Source organism: Siphateles boraxobius, unplaced genomic scaffold (genome assembly GCF_051911475.1).
Source record: "Siphateles boraxobius isolate OS27281-9 unplaced genomic scaffold, OSU_SipBor_1 75, whole genome shotgun sequence".
Taxonomy (NCBI): Eukaryota; Metazoa; Chordata; class Actinopteri; order Cypriniformes; family Leuciscidae; genus Siphateles; species Siphateles boraxobius.
Genome location: NW_027509203.1, coordinates 2,375,848 through 2,400,000, shown reverse-complemented (window position 1 = coordinate 2,400,000; position 24,153 = coordinate 2,375,848). Strand labels below are relative to the sequence as shown.

General features: G+C 40.4%; 1 protein-coding gene across 3 annotated transcripts in view; it reads right to left on the bottom strand.

The window, feature by feature from the left end:
- Positions 1-23,796, bottom strand: part of brpf1 (bromodomain and PHD finger containing, 1) — a 74,992-nt gene extending 51,196 nt beyond the window's left edge. For all 3 annotated transcript variants that reach the window (XM_077217660.1, XM_077217661.1, XM_077217662.1), the window contains exons 1-7: positions 23,178-23,796; positions 21,515-22,229; positions 14,765-14,954; positions 8,865-9,152; positions 6,631-7,166; positions 3,815-3,983; positions 2,633-2,764 (exon numbers count right to left, since the gene is read on the bottom strand). In XM_077217660.1, the coding sequence (XP_077073775.1) occupies positions 2,633-2,764; positions 3,815-3,983; positions 6,631-7,166; positions 8,865-9,152; positions 14,765-14,954; positions 21,515-22,194 (1,995 nt within the window). In that variant the 5' untranslated portion in view covers positions 22,195-22,229; positions 23,178-23,796. The remainder of the gene's footprint in view (positions 1-2,632; positions 2,765-3,814; positions 3,984-6,630; positions 7,167-8,864; positions 9,153-14,764; positions 14,955-21,514; positions 22,230-23,177) is intronic.
- Positions 23,797-24,153: the final 357 nt, after the last annotated feature.

The window sequence follows — 24,153 nt, the reverse complement described above, 5'->3', positions numbered from 1 at the left end:
CAGACTGGTCTGAGGCTAAACACACTTCAGACTGGTCTGAGGCTAAACACACTTCAGACTGGTCTGAGGCTAAACACACTTCAGACTGGTCTGAGGCTAAACACACTTCAGACTGGTCTTAGGCTAAACACACTTCATACTGGTCTGAGACTGAACACACTTCATACTGGTCTTAGGCTAAACACACTTCATACTGGTCTGAGGCTAAACACACTTCATACTGGTCTGAGGCTAAACACACTTCAGACTGGTCTTAGGCTAAACACACTTCATACTGGTCTGAGACTGAACACACTTCATACTGGTCTGAGGCTAAACACACTTCATACTGGTCTGAGACTGAACACAGTATCAATGCACTTCAAGTTCAAGTAAATCATCAACGTTTCCCTCACTGGCCAATGGCTAACTTTAAAGTTACCATGAAATCAAAATTGACAATTCTTTTTGAAGTCAAGGTTATCATAGCTAACGAAAACCATAATAAAATCTACAACTAAAACTGAAATAAAATTGAATAAAAACTATATAGACAACTAAAAAAACACTAATAAAAAAAGTCAAAAAATACAAAAACTTTGAAATTAAAAAGGATCCAGAAATTATAACAATAAAAACTAATTCAAAATATTAATAAAACAAAAATAGTATCTCAATTATATTAAAATAATCCTGCAGTGTTTATTTTAAATGAATCATTATTGTGTTAATAATCTTGAATCAGAATAACTTCCTCTTGCAGCATCTCTTCTCTTCTCTGATGACGAGGGCGGGGCTATAACCTGTCACCCACATGAGATCAGCCAATAGCAAATCACAACCATCCAATCAATTCCCACGGACACAATCAAGCCCCGCCCACATTTGTTCTTGTTCCAGAAGTTGTTTAAATGCAGGGCAGGCCTTAATTTCATCCACTGGGAACTGATTGGATGATGAAAAAACTGGGTGTTCCTCACAAGAACGATTGCAACAAATGTATTTTAACTTTAGGGGTCAATTTTGATTTCATGCTGACTTTTGCAGAAAACTGAAGTGCTTGAGATTGATCGGAGCATGTTTCTAAAGTGTCTGATTTATAGATCAAACCCAAGCGGGAACCTTCCTGTCTCTCTCTTGAATCCAGCACTAATGTGACTTAAACTGCAGTTCATCGACTGGCCACTAGAGACCGGCTAGTGTTAAAATGCCAAACTTTACAGCAGAAAAAATATATATGTTTACAGCCTGGTGCAAAAAGTGCTTTTGGTCTATAAAGCAAATTTTGCTCTTCATGACTGAGGGGGATGATTTTTTTTTATTTAACTCATCCATTTAAATTATATTAAGCCTTACTGTGCGTTCACACTGGACGCGAATAGCGCGTCAAATTCGCGTCTACCGCGTCTAGTTTGACGCTTGACCACTTTGTGTTAATTCGCGCGACAAGAGTGAAACTGACGCACGTAAAAACAAAAGTTTGAAGCGAAATTTACGCGCGTCACGCGCGTCAGAGACGAAAGTTTCAAATGTTTCGAACCCAGTTGGCAGCCATCTTTTTACAAGATGTCTGTTGTTGATGGGTCATTTATCGAGAGAGTCACCGATCTGTATTGGCTGTGGAGAGCAGAACAGTGGCGTAGGGATCATCATCGCCGTATTTGAGTCCACCAGACCCTTCGGAGGCGAACCCAGTTCGGCGAGTTTCACCATTTGCTCCAGGAGCTGCGCCTGGATGACGGTGTACTTCTGCCTGTCCCGCGCCCAGTTCAATGACCTGCTGTCCCGAATCGGAGCGAGGATCACCCTCGCCCTCGCCCTCCTAATCTGTAATTTATTTTTGTTTTGATGATAAATGGAGCCAGCCTAGGCTACTACAAAAGTGATTAAAGTGTCCTGTTTTTTTTTTCCCTCACACAACACAGACACGAACTATGTTCTTGCACTAAAGTATGTTGGTTCTCTTTACATTAGAATAATAATAATGTTTCAAATAATCTAGATTAGATATGGAATAAATAGCATACGAAATTAATGTCTCGTATATAAAAATCAAGTTTTTATGTGGTAAAATATTTACTTCACCACGTGACAGCAGCAAGCTGGCTCCTGATTGGTTAACGCGGCGCGAATTTGACGCATAAATTCAGATTTTTCAAATCGGGCGGCAGACGTGAATTTGCGTCAAAAGCGTGAATGCACAAAAAGCACTAAATAAATCATTCGCTTGGAACGCGCCAGACGCTCAATCCGCGCCATTCGCGTGAACTTGACGCGCGAATGAGGCGAATTCGCGCCGCAGGAATTTTTTACGTGCGTAACGCGTCTTTGCATTGACTTAACATTGAAATCACTCGCGCTAGACGCTCTATTTGCGTCCGGTGCTAACGCACCATTACAGTTCTGCATAATTAAGGCTGTGGCCACTTGAGTGACAGGTGGATTGCCGCTGATGTCACTACTAGCGTTTGTGTGTTAGCGTCACGTCCGCCTCTTTGCTCATTTTCTGTTACCACTCTGGGCTTCAAAAAAGCTCTTCTGAAACCTACGGGTGACGTCACGGACACTACGCCCCTATGTTTCTACAGTCTACGATTAAACCCTACTCTTTCTCTGTTTCTGACAGTGCTGTATCAGAGTGTTGGAGACTCACAGTCTCTCTCTTGAGCTTCTCTCTCTTGCGGATGAGCTCCACCAGCAGCCGCGCTCGCTCCAGGTCGTGCCGGAGTCTCTGCCACGCTTTCAGCTGCTCCTTCAACACCGAGTGCTTCTCCTCACCATCCCTCTGGGAGGACACACACACACACACACGCACACACACACACACGCAATGTCATCCTTGGGTTTCTCCACGACAGACCAACATGGTTTGGAACAAGCTTTTTGATACCTGCACAAATAAAATCTCATGCCATTTGGGTGGGGTGGAGCAACATCTATGGCAACATCCAAATCATAATAATGACGATTTAAAGAACTTTACAGTTCAAATGACAGGTTTTGACAAAAGCAAAAAATGTTGCCTAGTTATAAACCTCACATTTCAGTTTCACATGAGCTTCTTTTCGATCCACCAGCAGAAATATGGCGGTTGGTTTGAATGTTACTTTTTTCACTCACCGGCCAATTTGGCTACTAAATTTTCAAATTACCAGCCATTCAGAACTTCTACTAGCCAAAAAAAAGAGAAATGAACCAGATTAACTGCGTCACAGCTTATATATATATATAAAATTTGGATTTCATACATTCATTATCCAAACTAAATCCTGTCATCCAGCATCTCCTCCCTCCTCTTTCATCCCCTTCACTAAAAACGTGTTTTAGGTGGACCGATCAATACAGTACAAAGAACATAAAAAATGTAGGAGGTAACCAAATGCTTTTTAATCTTCGCCATTGCTTCAATGCAAATGAACAAGCGTTCTGTGATTTGTTGCGTAGTGATGAATGTTCAAGTAAGCCAGAAAAATACTCTGTATTTAATATATCATTATGACTCACGAATATTTGCGCTAAATCTGCACAGATTAGGTTTACACGAACTTCCCCAGAAAAGTGACCACGCTAAATTGGCTGGTGATTTGACAGTGTTTCCCGCCACAGTTGATTTTTACCTGCATGTTCCGGTTTTTAATTTTAAACCCTAAGCAGTTACCCTGGTAAACCACAAAGCCGCTGTGCTTTTTAAAAGTTTGCATGTATGAAATTCAAGTTACCAGCCATTTAAAAAAAAAAATCAAGTAATTTTTTTACCTTTTCAAGGTACTTTTTTTTTACTTTTTCAAGTTACTTTTTTTTTTTTATACAACTGAAGGGAACTGCATGCACTGACCGTGGGTGTGAGCGGCTCGGCGTTGCGCTGGGACTGCAGGTGTGTCTGCAGACGCCGCAGGAGAGGAACTCCGTTACGACTTTGTCTCTTCAGCGTCCAGTAGCTGTGCAGTCTCTGCATGAACTGACTCTTCCTCTGCACCGTCAGGTTACTGGTGATCTTACTCAACCTAAACCAGAACACACCACACACTCAACTCCACACCAGTGCTCTTGAGTAGATCAAAACAAACTCCACGAGGCATCAGTGATGGTTTTATTTGGCCTCTAGAGGCCGCCCTCGTACTGTACAATGACAGCAAACCCTTCTCAGACACTCTTGCTATGGATGCAACACAGAAAAACTATTGGTATGTATTTTTGACGATTAATCGGCTCAGATTGCTGGAACAATTGGCTATCAGTGCCGATTAACTTAAAACAGACAATGAAACGGTATCATACAGTACTAGGGCTGCCTTCGACTAAAGCTTTTTCTGGTCGACTAGTAGTCGTTCATTTAAACGATTAGTCGAATAATTTCGCGTTTATATTAATAAGCCTAGGGCTGGGACGGTTACCGCATTACCGCGGTCACGTGACTCCAACCGCGGGTCTGAGCTCGTCACCGTCATCACCGCAAAAAAAAAAAAAAACCTTGGCCTGCACATGTGTGCACGTTGTGTCTAATGACATGGATTCATTGATTCTAATGACATGGATTATGTCTAATGATATTGTGGCTTACATGGATTCAAGGTTTTCTAAACAAAACTTATCATCAAAAGATGGAGCAAATCCGACCTTTCGCGAGTTGAGGAGCGCAATGTTCCATGACGCATAATAACATTCCATTCGTATTAGAGATGCGCGGATGGGCTATTATTATTTCATCCGCAACCGCATCACAAAACTCATCTGTCCGCAATCCATCCGCACCTACGTTTTTTGATCAATTTTCGAAACCGCATCCGCGGCGCAGACTGTTTTAAGGTCTATGAGAAATGCGAGACGCTGCTGTCGCGAGGCTAGAAAGCTCTTGGCTGTTCTAGAAAGAACACTGATCCAATGCAGCAAAGATATTTAACGGCTAAAGTCCCTAGTATATTGGCTATGTTTTATCCCCAGAATATCAGCAGTGAACTCCGTCTCCGATCGGCACCCAGGGATACATATGAATAAGTAAATAGCCTATAACGCACATCGGCAAACCTGACCTTACCTGACTAGGCTACTGTAGACCAAAATGTTATCATTTCGTTTTGATTTGTTTAAAAGACGACATTTAGGCCCAGCCTACGCCAAGTTTCGGTTCATTTATGAGACGAGCTCCAGTTCACGCGCAAGAGATCGCACCGGCGCTTCCACGTCCTCCTGATTAGCCTATATGTCTGCTATTGCTTCTTATTTCTTAATACCCGGGGAATAAGTTAATGAAACAGTGATTAAAATTAAGGTTCAATTTATACAAAACGAAATTTAATTTAAAGAAAGGCTTTCTACAAAACAAAACTTAATAAAGTGGTCAAAATCGTGTCTGACCCATCTTATGATCCTATCTTACTCATGCTGTTCACTCTTCATATAATGACATAGATTAAATAAAAAATAACACTAGATTATGTAAACATAAATATGGAGTATAATATTTGTAATTAAGACATAGGTGTTCTTTCTTTTCCAATGTGAACATCATAATGTATTCTCCTGAAAATGATGAATTCAATGCGAATGTATCTGAGAATATTCTCAAATAAGGAAATCTATTCAGTGATTGGTTCATGCCAAATTACTGCTTGATGAAAATTTGACTATTTCAAATTGTGCTAGTTTTTTTTCGGATGTAGGTGACAATATTTAACAAAGTCTGTCTAGCAAAAACGACTTCTGGTGCGTGCGCGAAAGTCTGTCGAGGGGGGGGGGGGGTTCGTGCTGGCTATTTAAAGCGGTTTACCGCCATACCGCGGGAAAATCTTGCTTTTCAACCACGGTTAGAAAAAATCCATACCGCCCCAGCCCTAAATAAGCCATATATCATGTGAGCCTAATTGCCTATATGACCTAATCATCTGATCTTACTCAACCTAAACCAGAAGACACAACACACTCAACTCCAGCAGCTCTTTCACACCAGTGCTTTTGAGGTTGAACGATTGATCGGTTTTGTCAAAACAAACAGCAAGAGGCGTCAGTGACGGTTTTATTTGGCCTCTAGAGGCCGCTCTCGTACTGCGTAATGACAGCAGACCCTTCTTAGACGCTCCAGGAATGGATGCAACACAGAAAAACTATCGGTATGGATTTTTGACGATTATCGGCACTGATAACAGATCGTTCCAGCAATCGGTGCTGATTAATTGCCAAAAATGTGTTGTTTTTCTGTGTTGCATCAGACTGATGATTACAACCGGATGATGAAATACACGGCACTGACACCACCGGTGCGGCCGCTCTCCGAATTCCAGCCCCTCCGTGTTTACTTGTTTAATAATGTTTGAAATTTATATTAGTTAGGCTAGCCTAGTTGTTTTTCTTTAGTATTTTTAAACCACAGGTAAACGTTCCTTGGGTCAGTGTTCTTTAGCCTGTTGACTTTTGTTCTTGATATTCAGCTATAATTAAATGTTTTGCATTAAGACTAAATGTGTATGATATCTACCGGGTTATTTTTTTTTTACCTTATTGGAATCTAAATTAGGAATCGATAAGAATCGGAATCGATAAGCAGAAGCAAAATCATTAATATTCAAACGTTACCAAACCATATCGGTCGACAACTCCCAAATGATTTATGAATGAATAAATAATTTGTTTAAAAAAAGCATATATCCTGCGTACTTGTGTGGAGGAATACACGGCACTGACACCACCGGTGCGGCCGCTCTCCTCTCCGCCAGGATCTTTCTGGCCCTCTTCATCTTCAGTCGTGATTTAGCTTTAGCCCTCTTCGCCCGCTCCGAGCTCCATCCCTTCCCATCTTCCTCTCCGCCCGCCTCATCCTCCTCTTCCTCGGCCTCACCCTCGCTGGGGGAGGAGCCTGCGCTGGCCCCGCCAGCACATGTGCTGGCCCCGCCCACACCCGCCAGCGGCCGGGCCGATCCTGGCGGTGTGTGAATGTCACAGTACGCCGTTTTGCGCACGCTAAAGGACGTCCCGTTGGCGCCGGTCTCGCGCACAGGCTCCATCTTCATGTAGAGGCCGGCCTGTTGAGCGCACGTTACGTGGAACGCGGTGTAGCAGTTCGCTTTGTGGCACTGGATGCAGGCGCCGGAGCCGCGCTGTTTGCAGATGTAGCATGTTAGCTTCCAGCGCGCGGGAGGGATGTGCTCGATGCTGTCGATGGGCTCCAGGAACACTGTATTAGCAAAACACACCTGGACGGAAAGAGGGAAATTGTGTGAGGGAAAAAATGCCTGAATGTGTCATAATGCAAAACACAAGTGCAATCACTGAAACTAGACATGTAACGATATGAATTTTTTTTTCAATACCGATAATACATTATATTTGAAAGCCAATAACCGATATATTGGCAGATAAAAACTAAATTCATATTTTTATATAATTTTTGAGAGCCCCATTACGAAACAAAAATCTCACCATTAAATCCATATCAAGCACACAACAATGATGTTCTCATTATAATTTTATGTAGCCGATATGACAGACTTGCGCTGCACATGTTGCACTGAACTGTAATTTCTTTTTTAGAAGTGATTCCAATAATATTTAAGCAATTCAAAATCATGAACAGTGTGCATCTGAAGTGTCTCTGCTGAAGAAAATTATCCATTATTTATCGGCTTTAATTTATCGGACAAAAAATTTTATCTGGCAGATAACGATCTGTACCATGCCGATATAAGCACGATAACCATCACAATAAAAATGTACGTATATAGGCAGATACCGATATTGTTGGCGATATAAGCACTGAAAGGTTCACCTCAGGCCGATAACGATCAGAATAAAAATGAACGTATATTGACCGATACCGATATTGTTAGCGATATAAGCATGGAAAGGCTCACCTCAGGCCGATAACGATCAGAATAAAAATGAACGTATATTGGCCGATACCGATATTGTTAGCGATATAAGCATGGAAAGGCTCACCTCAGGCCGATAACGATCAGAATAAAAATGAACGTATATTGGCCGATACCGATATTGTTGGCGATATAAGCACTGAAAGGTTCACCTCAGGCTGATAACGATCACAATAAAAATGAACGTATATTGGCCGATACCGATATTGTTGGCGATATAAGCACTGATAGGCTCACCTCAGGCTGATAACGATCACAATAAAAATGAATGTATATTGGCCGATACCGATATTGTTGGCGATATAAGCACTGAAAGGTTCACCTCAGGCTGATAACGATCACAATAAAAATGAACGTATATTGGCCGATACCGATATTGTTGGCGATATAAGCACTGAAAGGTTCACCTCAGGCTGATAACGATCATAATAAAAATGTACGTATATCGGCCGATACTGATATTGTTAGCGATATAAGCACTGAAAGGCTCACGTCTGGGAACCAGAACGAACACACCACATGAGCCCAGCGTGCGTCGTCGGTCTGCTTGAAGTGTGTGTGTGTGTGTGTGTGTGTGTGTGTGTGTGTGTGTGTGTGTGTGTGTGTGTGTGTGTGTGTGTGTGTGTGTGTGTGTGTTAGAGATGCGCAGTTGGCGGTTATAGCCGCGGACTCTACGGATAAACCGCGGATCGGGCGGATGACGTAACGTAAAAAAATATTTTAGTTAAATTCGGGCGGGTGGCGGGCGGTTTCTAGTCTCGCGGCTGTCATCAGCAGTGCCTTGTATCAGCGGATGGCGGGCGGGAAAATATGTCAAAAACGTTGGTGCGGATGGATGGCGGACGGATGATGAGTTTTGTGATGCGGTTGCAGATGAAATAATAGCCCATCCGCGCATCTCTAGTGTGTGTGTCTCACCTCCAGGATCCAGAGCGCACACACCACATGAGCCCAGCCAGCGCGCATCGTCGGTCTGCTTGAAGTGTGTGTGTGTATGTGTGTGTGTCTGTGTGTGTGTCTCACCTCCGGGATCCAGAGCGCACACACTACATGAGCCCAGCGTGCGTCGTCGGTCTGCTTGAAGGCGCCGCCCTTGTTAGGGCAGAGCGCGCAGTCGACGGCTCGCGAGGGCGACTGCAGGCAGCGCCGGCACAGCCACTGGCCCTCGGGGATGTAGGGCACGCCGTAACACTCCTGGTGCACCGCCAGGTTACACATGTCACAGAACAGGATCACGTTACTGTTCTGACACTCGCCGTCGTTGCAGATGCAACACACAGCGTCCTCATCGATCAGAGAGCTGGGGTCGCCCTGCATGAGAGAGAGAGAGAGCATCAGCAATCACAATCATCTGTGTGTGTGTGTGTGTACAGGTTTATATTACATTGTGGACCAAATGTCCCCACAAGGATAGTAAAACCTGAGATCACCTACATTGAGGGAGCAGCGGATCCCCACGAGGGAAATGATTAAATAAACATACTAAATTATGTGTGTGTGTGTGTGTGTGTGTGTGTGTGTGTGTGTGTGTGTGTGTGTGTGTGTGTGTGTGTGTGTGTGTGTGTGTGTGTGTGTGTGTGAAGAGAGATTTTTGGGCTTCAAAATATCATCTTCCATTCACTCCCATTCTAAAGTTTGGAAGAGCCAGGACATTTTATAATATAAGTCTGATTGTGTGTTTGTCTGGAAGAAGAAAGTCATATACATGGCTTGAGGGCGAGTAAATCATAGGGTGATTTTCATTTTTGGGTTAACTATCCCTTTAAATTTGTTTTGCACAAATCAGTCGTTCCACCAGGTGGAACCATAGTACACAGAACTGACAGAGCAACAACACACTCCCACATTGACAAGCGCTTGAGTGAGGAGGTTATGAGACAGTCGCAACTTTAGTTTTAAAGAATACAAAGACATTTTTATCAATCATAACTTCTGGGGGAAAATAGCACCGAGAATGGACACAGATTAAACTTTTCAGACCTGCACAATTTTTTTATGATCTGTCCTGACAATGATTATTTTAATACATAGAATGAGATTTATTACAAACTGTTTCTTCGCATTTATCTTGGATTTATTGTCAGCACTGGGCTTGTTCACATGGGTCGTGTGCACTGTGTTCGTCTGCCACCACCGAAAACCATTTCTGACCCAGGAACAACCCTGACCTATGATTATGATGTATATCATTATTAGAAAAAAAAAATGACATGGTCATATCGCCCAAACCTAACATGATATTTGTCAATAAGCAATTGCGTTAAGAAATCATGATCTCAACATTGCCCAAAACGACGCAATTTTCGCCATAATCGGAAAGCCCTAATGTCATCCAAATCTGCTGAATTTAGCTTTTTTTTTTGTATGCCACAAAAAAATACTACCATTATGTTTTGATAGTAAGAAATGAACGTTTAATCTGCCCTTTTAATACACATACAATAAAGCTCTTTTAAACAGCTTCCAATTCAAAAATCATTTAACAATATCCTATTCTTGTCCATTTAAACTAGGTTTTTATATTTTCTGGTGTGTGCAAAACTTGCCTTCACTATGCTGAGGTGTTATTGTTAAGATGTTGTTAAAAACACTGATCTTCTGGTCCGTTAGTGTGGCTCAAGTTCCTCTTTCAGTGTGTGTTTGTGGGTTTTTCAGCTGTTTTCTGGTAAAAATTGTTCCTCTGATAACACTCTCCTCAACACACATGGTGTGAGGAATCATTCAAACGCTGGTGGAAAACACACATTATGCCATTTTAAAGCTTCCTAATTTTGTTTTTGAGTCTCTTACAATAGGTTAACATGCATCCAAGGTCAAAAAACACTTTTTTTCTTTTCTCATAGTATCTGCGTGTCCATTACAGATTTGGGCAAAACTTTTGCAAATATTTTTTAAAGGGACATTGTGTAGGAATTTCTCCCATCTAGCGGTGAAATTGTATTTCGGATTCAAACGAATTGTGCTCTCCAGCGCCTCGCTTTTTCAAATGCGCGTTGCATCTACGGTAGCTGTTATGTACCAAAAAGCTTTGACAGGATGTCTTCTAATAGCACTTCATCGAGTTTTCCTTCGGGTGAACAGGTTTGTTATTTCAAACAAACCGTAACTTGACACAACGAACACACGAATGTTACAGTATGAATAATAACAGTGCAATGCAGCTTTTAAACTTGCCGGGGCCGTGAAGCGCCTCTCACTGCTCTGCTCCTCCGTTTCTGCTGCTTTCAGTCACGTGACGCTGGCTCTGAACGAAAACACGTTGTGGAAACGCGTTTGCCTAGTACTTTTTGTCCCTCTCTGCTATTATAGTTTTTCAAGATGGCGGAACGACATGGAAGCCTCCGTGGACCTACCCGTCACATGTATATAAAGATAATAAATTCTCCGCTTACGAGGATGAATCAGATAATTGGCAGAGGTACTTGTACACCATTGAGGACATATTTATGAATAAAAATATTGATTTTAGATAATAAAATACCTAAAAAACTACACATAGTCCCTTTAAATGTCGATAAAAAACGATTGCGAAATGACAGCGTTTCCATTAACCGAATGTAATGCACCTAAAACGTAATTTTTTCCTCTTGCGTCAAGTCGTTCCAATAATATTGGCAACGGATGTTAGTAGGTTTACGTATATTGCAGACACTGCACTAGTCATTATTATTAACTGAAGGAGACGCAAGCGTGTTTTCCAAGCATTAATGTCAAGGAAAGACCCTTATACTGTGAGCGGCACATACAGTGTTTCTCCATCTTCTGCTTCAGTATTCCTGTGATACTTTTATCTTTTATGAGTTTAATATAGAACTCCGTCCAAACATACGAAGTCATCTTTAAATAATGATCGACTTTTACGTACGTGGTGTGACTGTAAATGCGAAAAAAAACTATTTCAGTTGCAGTTTTGCAAAATATTCCTTTTTCGAATTGCCTGTAAAACCACTGTTTCCATTGGGCGTATTTTCAATTCTCAATTTCAATTTGAAGGGTAATAGAAACACGCCTACTGTTTCAGTCTAAACTTTTCGATCAAGGATTCAGTCTCTCTAAGCCCCGCCTCTCTGAGAGCTGCTCTGCTGTGATTGGTCAGAAAGAAAACACTCATTATCATATCTGAATCTCAGCTCTTGATCACAGCGATACGAACAGTAACGATGGCGTGGGTTTTACCGTATCAATCTCATCAAAGTGGATTTGCTTTGTCAGCAGAAAACAGCGTCTTCTCGACATGAACAACACGAACCAAACTCTCCCAGTCTCTGATACACTAGTGTTAGAGGGCAGAGCTAAGAGACGCTGATCAGCCAATCAAGACCAGAGGCTGGAATTATGCAAATTAGTGACAAACCTACTAAGACTGGAACGACTCCGTTCAGTTCAGAATCAATCATTTCTTTTAGGAGACAATAACTCCATTTAGCTGTGCTTTGAGCTTTAAAACTTTGCAGAGCTTTTACATTCATAAACAGCTGGATTACACACTGCCTGAAAGGTAATATCCGAAAAAGCACAAGTTAGTTTGTTAGTGACATCTCTAACCCTAAAATTTAGATAAACCCCGCCCCTGGGAATGCAATTTATAGATTATCATGACAGAATATGCCAATCAATGACTAGAAGATAGTTAACTCCACATCAGCAACAAATTCACCAACTAACTAGAGCCCGACTGATATGGATTTTTGGGGGCCGATACCGATACCGATAAAAAAAGCCTGATACAGATATATCGGCCGATTTTATTTGTGTACAGTAGCAATATTATTTATGTGCATCATAGTACAGTACCAGTCAAAAGTTTGGACACACTTTCCTATTGGTGTGTACAAACTTTTGATGGCTACTGTATATAAATACAGTATTTAAACAGAATAAATATATAAATGTTTCGCAATGATCACTCAAATGTGGTGATCAAACACTTGTGTGACAGATAATGGGGGAATGATAGAATGAGAAAGACACATTTGAGCTGTAACCAAACTAATTTGCATTGCATGTTATATTATATTATATTCTAAATACTGTTGCATAATCTTCACTAACGACTTTGTCTTTTAATTTAGTCACGTTATATAAAACAGCTTCAATAAATATATCAAAAGTGTCACTAACAAAACCTTATTATCTTCTATTTTTATTCTTAATTCCTCTAATCTCTACCAGTGGAGAAACAACTCAGATCTTTTTACTAAAGTAAAATGAATAATATCATAACGAAAATGTTTTTAATTACATATGTACAGTACTTTTATAGTATTTTGAATACTTACGCAAAATGTACCGTGAAACTATACCACTTAATGCAAAATGGCCCTATATAAAGTGTTATAATTATATAAATGATTATAATATAGCTTGATGCTGTAGCGTAGCGTTATAGGCAGAATGAGCTTTAACACTGTCTACACCGGACGCGGCCGTTACTGCTCACGTCGCAATAGCTGTTTACCCGAGACACGGAAAAGCGCCCGTTACAGAGCAGAACGAGGCATCAGTTTACTGTCAATGTTTCATCAATCAATTGCCTGGATTTAATAAATAAGAAATAAATATAGCAGACAATATAATCAGGACTTCTCAGCTGTAGGCCTACGCTTGCAATAGTCACAAGCTCACACAATACGTGACAGAGGCTGGTATATAGCAGAGAAATCAATTCTGTGAATTACACGGCGCAAATCAAAAGTAATAATCTACTACCCACCGGATGAAGAAGGGTTGGCTCTCAACAAAACATAAAATATTCATTTTATTTTTCGAGTTCGCATTTTTGGAAGAAACAATGTTATGGGCATGACCGCTCTGAAAGCAGCACTAAAGTGCTTTAAAACTTTCACATAGACGTCGAACAGAAAGCACAAAGCCTTTCATTACAGTAAATTTCGTTTTGTATTAATTGTATCTTAATTTTAATAAATGTTTCATCAACCAATTGCCTGGATTTAATAAATAAGAAGTAAATATAGCAGACAATAGATAATCTCGAAACGGAGGCGCCGGCGAGTGAACTGCAACTCGTCTCATAAATGAACCGAAACTCAGCGTATAGACTTGAGAAATATATCTATTGAAATGTCTACTTTTAAACAGAACAATTCAAAACGAAGGACAGACTGCTCTCTGCTGTAATCCGTATGCAATGTGCATTTCTCTCTGGCGCGTTCAAAGATCGCTAGTCTGCATCCTCAACTTCATCTTTGCAGCCCACAATGAATGAAAACACTTGTTATTAATAAACAATTAAAATGTCTCCTTGCTATATTAGATGTATTCATATCATTGCTTTTGCCAGTTCATTGTGACAGCTTTTAGGTGTTTTATTGGCAGCGCCACCCTTACATGAATCACCGCACGCCGCATTTTTTTATATTAATTTATCGACCATTAAAAATATTTACCGATAGTTATGAAAATGCCTAATATTGGCCGATAATATCGACTCACCGACTACAACTAACCATTCAGAAATGTCCTGTTGTCTACATGTTGTCACTTCTTCTTGAGTCTCTCCATCATTGTCCGACTCCGGTTTAAACAAAAGGCTAAAAGTTTTTGAAATTTTCACACACACACACACACACACACACACACACACACACACACACACACACACACACACACACACACACACACAAGCTCTTGAAGCTCCGCCCCTTAAGCTGGGAGCAGCAGCTCATTTGCATTTAAAGGGACACACACAAAAACGGCGTGTTTTTGCTCACTCTCAAAAAGTGATAATTTGAACACGCTATAATAAATATCTGTGGGTTATTTTGAGCTAAACCTTCACATACACACTCTGGGAAGATCAAAGACTTATTTTACATCGTGTGAGAAGGGCATTATAGGACCCCTTTAAGACTTATGGAGTGTTTGACAGTAAAGCTTCATTAAAGCACTGCTGTAAATCTCACCTTGTTGTGGCTCTCAAAGTAAGACTCCTTCTCCAGTCGGTCCATCAGATACTCGAACACTTCTTGAAGGATGGGCGCCACCCCATCAGTGCGACGTCTGTCGTTCATGATGTCCAGCCAGATGTAGTCTTCCTCGTCTATATCATACTCCACCTCTTCATCCAGCTCCTCGGCAGACTTATCAATGTACCTAAAGGAGGAGAAGGACGTGGCGTCAGGGTTTTACATGCAAACCTCACTGCGGTTCACAACGAACTATAAAACACTCTTTTGGAGTGAAATATGCCTCATTTGAATGTAAATGTGCGAAACTTCCAATTCATTGGACGCTATGAATTGGAAAATATCATTGGACGCTATATATCCAGCTAAAACTAACTTTAGCTGGACAATAACTTTATTCTAGAGCTGCTGTAAAGCCAAAACAATCTCTGTTACTGTAATTCCCTATTATCACTGTAAAGCTGCTTTGAAACAATCCATATAGTTAAAAGCGCTGTATAAATGAAGGTGACTTGACTCGACTATAGGTTCAGTAAATGATAAACCTATTTACAAACAATGTGATTATAATTATAACAATACAATAAAACAATGCATATATCAAGCAGCATAACAAAAGCTCTGAGGTGATTGACAGCGCTCTTTGCTCGCTTTGTTTATTACACATTCACACTTTGAATAAAAGTGTTACATTTCTCATGCTACTTGCCACACGCTGCAAATCTTCTGGATTGACAACCGTAATTAAATGCGGGATTGGATCGGAAAATGCGATGATTGACAGTGATATAACCATAGCAACGGACGGGACAGAAAAATCTGTCAGAATTGATATGCACATTAAATCATGCAATCTAATAGACCTGCCACTTGTTTTGTTATGCCTTTTTGTTCTTCTGACAACTTGCTTTGTTGTTGCAACTTCATGTAGGAAAATGCACTTTTTGTATCATTTCCATATTTTTATAATTCGTATTTATATATTGGTACCTTCATGCAAATATGATTTTAAATAGATATGCACTGATGCCAAATTCCTTCATCGACACCAATTAATTAGAATTATATCTGCCGATACCGATAGCATAATTTTCTGAAGGAAAAGAACATCTTTCCCAAATAATGCTGTAAACTATACACTTTATTTGGTACATTAGAGGTGATAATTAACACCAGAGCCCAAACTATATATTCAGCTGCTATTTATTTTCATAAGGGATGCTCGATATTAGGCCTGTCACGATAACAAATTTCGCTGGACGATAAACTGTCCAAGAAATTGTTGCGATAAACAATAATATTGAAAATAAACGATAATATTTGTCGTTCTGAGACCATTTTCATCTAAAATAATGATAATGGCATAATAATGCAGGTACACCCTTTCAAAGATCAATAAACTTTTATTTCTAAAGACTATTTAATGCAATAAATGAACAAAACAACCAAAAACAATAAAAGCTCTGTTAAAATCAGTCTCTGTTAACAAAAAATGCACTTGAATAAATGCCAAAAACAATAAATAAAATGGATGTAAACTAAACTGCACTTCAAAAAATATTAAACATTAGGCTCAGACATAAATAGTGATACATTCCATAACAGGCAAAACTGCCAGTTAGGACCTTTGTAAACAAACAAACAAACAAACAAACAAACAAAAAAAGCCTCAACAGGCCAAATGCAAAAAACTTTTGAAAAATAATTTCGCCAGCATAAAGCTTTGTTCAAATAAAGCAAAAGTGAATTGCAGTCTATGTCCACCAAGCGAGCGAGCGAGTGAGGGAGAGAGAGAGAGTGCTGCGCGAATGCACTACGGCGCTCTGCAATCAAATATGATTTTGGGCTTAGTAAAAAAAACAATAATAATAATAAAAAAACAATCGAAAATCAATGTGTGGCGGTCAGAGACGAGGAAAACAAACAAGCATTGAAATGGAAAATATCGCGGCTGGAAAAATTATTGAGCTCATTTTTTTTTATCGTGCGATTAATTGATTTATTGACTATCGCGACAGGCCTACTCGATATATCAGCCACCATATCAGTATCGGCCGATATATGTTAATTAGGGGCCAAGCACTGAAAGCACTTCTTCCGTTTCTTCTTCTTGCGTATGTAAGTCTATGACAGCCCATAGAACCCCTTGCGGGAAAGTAATGTAATTTGGCACACTGATAGAGGACAGTCTGAACTTTCACCATAGCAAATTTGGAGTCTCTAACTCAATCCCTCTAGCACCACCAACTGTCCAAAGTTTCACTCGTGTTTATGCTAGTAACTTTTGAACCGTAAAGGCTAGAAACGAACTTGTTTCCACTGATTCCTTGGCTCAAGACGATTCGATTGCACCATATGACATCATTTTCCGTTATGAAAATCCTTCCGCCATTTTGAATTTTTTTAAAACGTACTTTTTCGAACTCGTCCTAGATGGTTGCTCCGATGTAACCAGATCATCTTTAGACCATGCCGACAAAAAGCTGTGGAAATCAAGTTGATTCGTCAAACCGTTCTTGAATACCGCACAAACTAATTTTGCGTAGAGCTTGCAGAAACAGACGAAAGGCTGTATCTCCGTAACACTTTATCGTATTCAGACCAAATTTGGGGCATGTCATCACAAGCATGACTTGAGCCTACATGCTGCGTTTCGACACAGCGCCACCTACTGGTCTGGAGATACAAAAAATGGCTATTTTTGGTTATAAATTCTGAACGGTTTGTCAAAAAATCATAAAAGTGGTCTCGTTAGATTCAGGGCGTCATGAACTGTTGAATAAAGTTGCCTTTTGTAATGACACTTATCTTAATAGATTCCTTTGAGAACATAGATATAAAGTTTGGCATATTTGGCAAAACTTCCTGTCCGCCATCTTGATTTTCTTTCAAAACCTACTTATTCTAACTCCTCCTAGACCGTTTGTCTGATTTTCACCAAAATCGAATCATCTCCTGACCGTGCCGATTACATGTTATCAATTTTGTGTTGACAGACGAAACCGTTATCGTGTACCGTAGCAGCAAATTTGAGGCATGATGCCAAAATGACTATTCAGGCTTTATCTCTGCAATGCCTTGACATATTGACACCAAACTGTGTCATTGTCACCTCACTCTGACCACACCACATCAATTTCGTAACTGCGCCACCTATTGGTCAAAAGTGAAAAACCATTCAATCATATTATTACAGACTGTATATGATTATTTGGCTATTTTCCCTTAAATTATCTTAAAATGTCTTTAATTGCTGCAGTTGGTCTGACACTCCCTGCCATGTTGGCATGTCTTATCGTCGTCTTGTGCTTGGCCTCGATAATTGCTGCTTGCTTATTTTTTATTGTTAAAGTTATCGGCCCGAAAATAAAATTTGTCCGACATATTAAAGCCGATAAATAATTTATTCTTTTCTTCAGCTGAGACTCTTCAGATGCGCACTGTTTGCCATGATGGTTTAAAAATGCATTCAAAATTATTTTATGATTACCGTATGACTTTAAGGTAAAGTGCAACATTTGCAGCAAAACTCATAATTGTGTGTTTGAGACATGAATTTTACTGGCAACACGTTTGTTTTTGTAATAAGGCTTTTTAAAAAATGATTTATAAATTCTGATTCAGATTTATTGTCGAATATATCGGATATCGGCTTTCAAATACAAAGAATTATCAGTATCGGCCAAAATTTATGTATCAGTTCATCCCCAATTTTCAGATATAATAATGACAAAAATAAAAAATGAGCAACCGATGAAATGAACTGAAATATTTGTATAGCTACAACTCAGTTGCACATACAGTAGTTTCATTAACACTTGTCTTCAAGACATCATTAACAGTAATTAAGCTCCTCTCTAGTGTTTTTATAGCTAACTAATGAACTGTGAACTGTGACATTATGTGACTTTGTTCACAAGCTGTTTTATTGACGTCATTCTGTGGCTGAAACACTGATTGAGCGATTCAATGGAACATGATAGAGTTTAGATAAAAGATTATAAGAGCAAACTTTTTTTGGGAATAACGAGCACTGCTGGACTGTTCAAGACCACGGACATGTATTAAAGAAAGTAAGTTGGGTTATTTTTCTTATTTCATTTTGACTTAAACATACTGCTAAGATCAACTTCAGAACTCATGACATCTCACACCTGAAGGAATTACGATTACACACACTGCCGTTCAAAGGTTTGGCATCGGTAAGACTTTTAATGTTTTTGAAAGAAGTCTCTTCTGCTCACCAAGGCTGCATCATTTATTTGAAGAAAAAAAAAGAAAAAGTAATATTTTGTACAATTTAAAATATCTGTTTCTATGTGAATATGTAGTAAAGTGTAATTTATTCCTGTGATCAAAGCTGAATTTTCAGCATCATTACTCCAGTCTTCAGTGTCACATGATCCTTCAGAAATCGCTATAATATGATGATTTGATGATCAAGAAACGTTTAAGATTATGATTATTATCAATGTTGAAGACTTTGTTGTTATTATCAATGTTGAAGATTTTTTGATGAGATGAATAGAAAGTTCAAGAACAGCATTTATCTGAAATAGAAAGCTTTTGTAACATTAAACACTACCGTTCAAAAGTTTGGGGTCAGTAAGAGCTTTTTTTTTTTGGAAAGAAATAGGCTAAAAGAAATCAATACTTTTTATTCATCGAGGACACATTCAATTGATCAAAAGTGAAAGTAAAGACATTTATAATGTAACAAAAGATTCTATTTCAGATAAATGCTGTTCTTTTGAACTTTCTATTCATCAAAGAATCAAAATGTACACAGCTGTTTTCAACATTGATAATAATCATAAATGTTTCTTGAGCATCATCAATTCATCATATTATAGTGATATCTGAAGGATCATGTGACACTGAAGACTGGTAGCCTGGTTAAAACCAGACCATTCTCAGTTGTAACAGAGTTATGGTCTGGCAAAGCGTCATAGACAAATCATTTCCAGAGGGGCGTCACCAACGGACGTCGCGGATAGACCTAAACCCAATCAGAGCGATGAAGGAGATGACGTATGCAGAGCGGAGGAGAAACATCTCCGAGTGTTGTTCTTTGCTCGGGTTTTAACTAAAAGGAAACGTTCAAATCGCTTAAAACAGACGCGATAGCTGATTCGAACGAGTGATGTTCGACGGCGGCATCCATCTTTGTAATGTAGGCTACAAAATCTGCTTCAAAATCCCAGCGCTGTCGTCATCGTGTAAAGCCCGCCCCAACGTTTCTGATTGGTGCCTCGATTTCGGCGGATTGGAAATGGGTTTGAATGAGCTCTTTGCCAGACTAACTTTCAGAGCAAATCTAAATTTGACGGAATTTGTCTGGGTTTACACAGGCTAGAAGACTGGAGTAATGATGATGAAAATTCAGCTTTGATCACAGGAATAAATTACATCTTAAAATATATTAAAATAGAAACAGTTATTTTAAATTGTAATAATATTTAACAATATTACTGTTTGTTTTGTATTTTTAATCAAATAAATGCAGCCTCGGCAAATAACAAAAAAAAAAACATAACAATCCCAAACCAGTGAACATATACTGTTTTAAAGAAAGTACGTTGGGTCAATTTTCTAATTTCATGTTGACTTAAACATACTGCTAAGATTAAATGTCTGTCTAGCTTCAGGTGTGTGTATGTGTGTGTGTGTGTGTGTGATCTCAGAATAAACCCTCTTCAGGTGTGTGTGTGTGTGTGTGTGTGTGTGTGTGTGTGTGTGTGTGTGTGTGTGTGTGTGTGTGTGTGTGTGTGTGTGTGTGTGATCTCAGAATAAACCCTCTTCAGGTGTGTGTGTGTGTGTGTGTGATATCTCAGAATAAACCCTCTTCAGGTGTGTGTGTGTGTGTGTGTGTGTGTGTGTGTGTGTGTGTGTGATCTCAGAATAAACCCTCTTCAGGCGTGTGTGTGTGTGTGTGATATCTCAGAATAAACCCCCTTCAGGTGTGTGTGTGTGTGTGTGTGTGTGTGTGTGTGTGAGTGTGAGTGTGTGTTATCTCAGAATAAACCCCCTTCAGGTGTGTGTGCGTGTGTGTGTGATCTCAGAATAAACCCCCTTCAGGTGTGTGTGCGTGTGTGTGTGTGTGTGATCTCAGAATAAACCCCCTTCAGGTGTGTGTGCGTGTGTGTGTATGTGTGTGTGTGTGTGTGATCTCAGAATAAACCCCCTTCAGGTGTGTGTGTGTGTGTGTGTGTGTGTGTGTTATCTCAGAATAAACCCCCTTCAGGTGTGTGTGTGTATGTGTGTGTGATATCTCAGAATAAGCTCCCTTCAGGTGTGTGTGTGTGTGTGTGTGTGTGTGTGTGTGTGTGAGTGAGTGAGTGTGAGTGAGTGTGTCTGTGTGTGTGAGAGAGTGTGTGTGTTATCTCAGAATAAACCCCCTTCAGGTGTGTGTGTGTATGTGTGTGTGATATCTCAGAATAAACCCCCTTAAGGTGTGTGTGCGTGCGTGTGTGTGTGTGTGTGTGATCTCAGAATAAACCCCCTTCAGGTGTGTGTGTCATCTCAGAATAAACCCCCGTCAGGTGTGTGTGTGTGTGTGTGTGTGTGTGTGTGTGTGTGTGTGTGTGTGTGTGTGTGTGTGTGTGTGTTAGCTCAGAATTAACCCCCTTCGCTTCACGTCCTGATCACCCTCTCAGGTTTATTTTGAGAGAACCACCAGCTGGATGTACATTATCCCTTACATACGCATGTGTGTAACGCAACTTTTGCGAGGAGTTTGAGCTGTACCTGTAGTAAGACATGGGTCGGGGGGGCGCATCGGGCCGGTCCTGGTCCAGCTCTCGAAACACCACCTCCGGCAGCTTGACGGGCGGGTTCACGTGATGATGATGAGATGAGTCCTTCTTCTTCTCTTTACTCTTGTGCTTCCCCGTTTTCTGAGTGCCTTTCTCCCCGTTGGCCCCGTCTAACCGGTCCTTCCCGATTCCCGGGGTGTCGCCTCCATTACACGGGCCCGTTCCCGACACCGGAGTCTCCTCGGCACCACTGTCCTCCTCCGAAACCACATCCAGGTTATCGAAGATGCTGATCCGGTGGACCCGCCCGCGGATCTCGAGCTCCACCATGCGCTGGGCTTCGGCGTAGGTCATGGTTTCTCTGACGGGCGAGTCCGAACGATCAGTCGGGCTTCCCGGTGTCGGCACCGGCCCGGTGACCCCTGAGCCGGTGCTGGAGTCGGGTCCGTCGGCACAGCCGGGTAAGGAGGAGCGCGGCGGACGACCCTTGCGCTTCTTCTGAGGGCTTGCCTGAGGCGGAGGCGGGTTCTCGTGGTCATAGTGGTACAGGTGGTACTCGATGCCGCTGTAGCTCTTGTAGACCTTTCGGCAGGTTTCCACCGGACACTCGTACGGGGGTTTGGTCGCACGCAGGTTGTGGCAGAACGTCTTGACGTCGAAGTCCAGTCCCATGCCGTCGATGCACACCGCAGCGTCACGACTTACATCTGTGTGGACCACAAACAAAAAAGTTAACTTCATTAACTCACGGTTTGCAACAAATCTTTCCCTTGCGGGTCAAAATGACCCGAGGCCCTAAAAAAATTTTTTTCTTTCGGTCGATATATATCGTGCATCCCTAAAAATAAGTCCTTCCGATCACAAGTTGGCTATTAAAATGCACTGGAAACATGATGTTTTGAAGTCAAAACATAGATTACTGGAGTCTCACAAGAACATTAATTCGGTTACACTTCGTTTTAAGGTGTCATTGTTACATTGTAATTATATATTTAAGTACTGAGTAATATTAAGCAACTACATGTAGGCTACTTACTATAGGGTTAGGGTGGGATTAGGATTTGGTTAAGGGTTAAATGCATGTAATTATGCATAATTTACTGTTATTAATACGTTGTTACATATGTCACTGTAAAATAAAGTGTTACAGAAGATTCTATTAATTCAATGTGTTCCTTGGCAATTCTGTGTACTTCCTGAAATTTACAAGTAATTTCTGAGTGAAAATCGTTTCTAGATCAGAAACAGCAGCCTTGAACTGACTGAAGAGTAACAGTGTAATATGCATTTCCCTCCATTAAGTTATGTATCTGTTGATTTCTGCAGCTTTACACGTGAACACGAATTATGTCAGAGACTCGTTTAATCTGTTTACTACAACACATGCACTGAAATTCATACATTAAGCTTTATGAAAAAAAACTAGCATCATACTGTTGTACTAAATGATTACCATAGTCATATACAATGTATTTACATTATACTCTAAAAAAAACTTCAAAGAATTTACCATGGTACAGGTTCAAACACATGGTATTTCCATGGTAGTTTTTCTTAGTGGCTGATTGTATGCAAACCCGCCTTTACTTTGCAAATGTGCCACATATAAAAACACTAGCATGTGAAATATGAGTTAATATGATCATTTTACTCACAATCAGATCTCTAACAGGTGAAAGTGTTTTGTCGTAAACACTTAACGTTACTACTCCAGTGTACACGGCGGTTTTCACGCTCCCTCCGAGAATGAGAATTGACACTGAGATGAGTTTAATTCACAACAGAAGAGTTTGAGCAGAATTACTAGATCCTTTATGAATTCTGATCATCACACACTGAAAACACCAGGAACTGAAGCTAGCGAACAAAGGGGCTAACGTGCGATCCGCATCCGCACATTCACCAATCCTCCACTCTGGAACCGGAGTTTTTAAAAGTATTTTGGCGTAAGTATTTCAAATTCGTAACATACAGTCAGTCAGCGCAGATATATGATAAAATCCAACCAGAACTATCCATTTGTCCTTGATTATTTCTATGCTTCTCTCTATACTGACGAATCCGCCGTTCGCTGTCACGCGGTTACCCTGCTGCGTCTGTACATTTAGTATGCAAGTAGAAAAACAAATAATGCTGCAAGTAATGTTGGATTCGTGTTATTTTAGCTGTAATATTTGGATTGTTTATATAGAATAAGGCATATTGGCTCTAATTCATGGGCATAACAGCGGTGCCAATATGAGTGGATTGGGTGTGTGAACGCTTTGCATCATATATTTGAATGTGTCGCATGAGCGCAGTGGCCGGTTCTGACCTGCAGAGGGCGCTGCTTTACCTAAATCAATCACTTCATATTAACAATAAACATATTTACCGCTGTTTACTTAAAGGGATTGTTCCCCCAAAAATGTAAATGCTGCCATATTCTACAGGTTTGGAATAAACTTGAGGGTAAGTGTTAATTGGGTGAACTTTCCCTTTAAAAAGTCGACACATGAACAAATGTAGCGGGGCTTGGGAATTGATTGGATGGTTGTGGTTGATGGTTGCTATTGGTTGATCTCATGTGAGTGACAGGTGTCCCCGCCCTCGCGCCAGTAAACACATCATCAGAGAAGAGGGAGGGGAAGT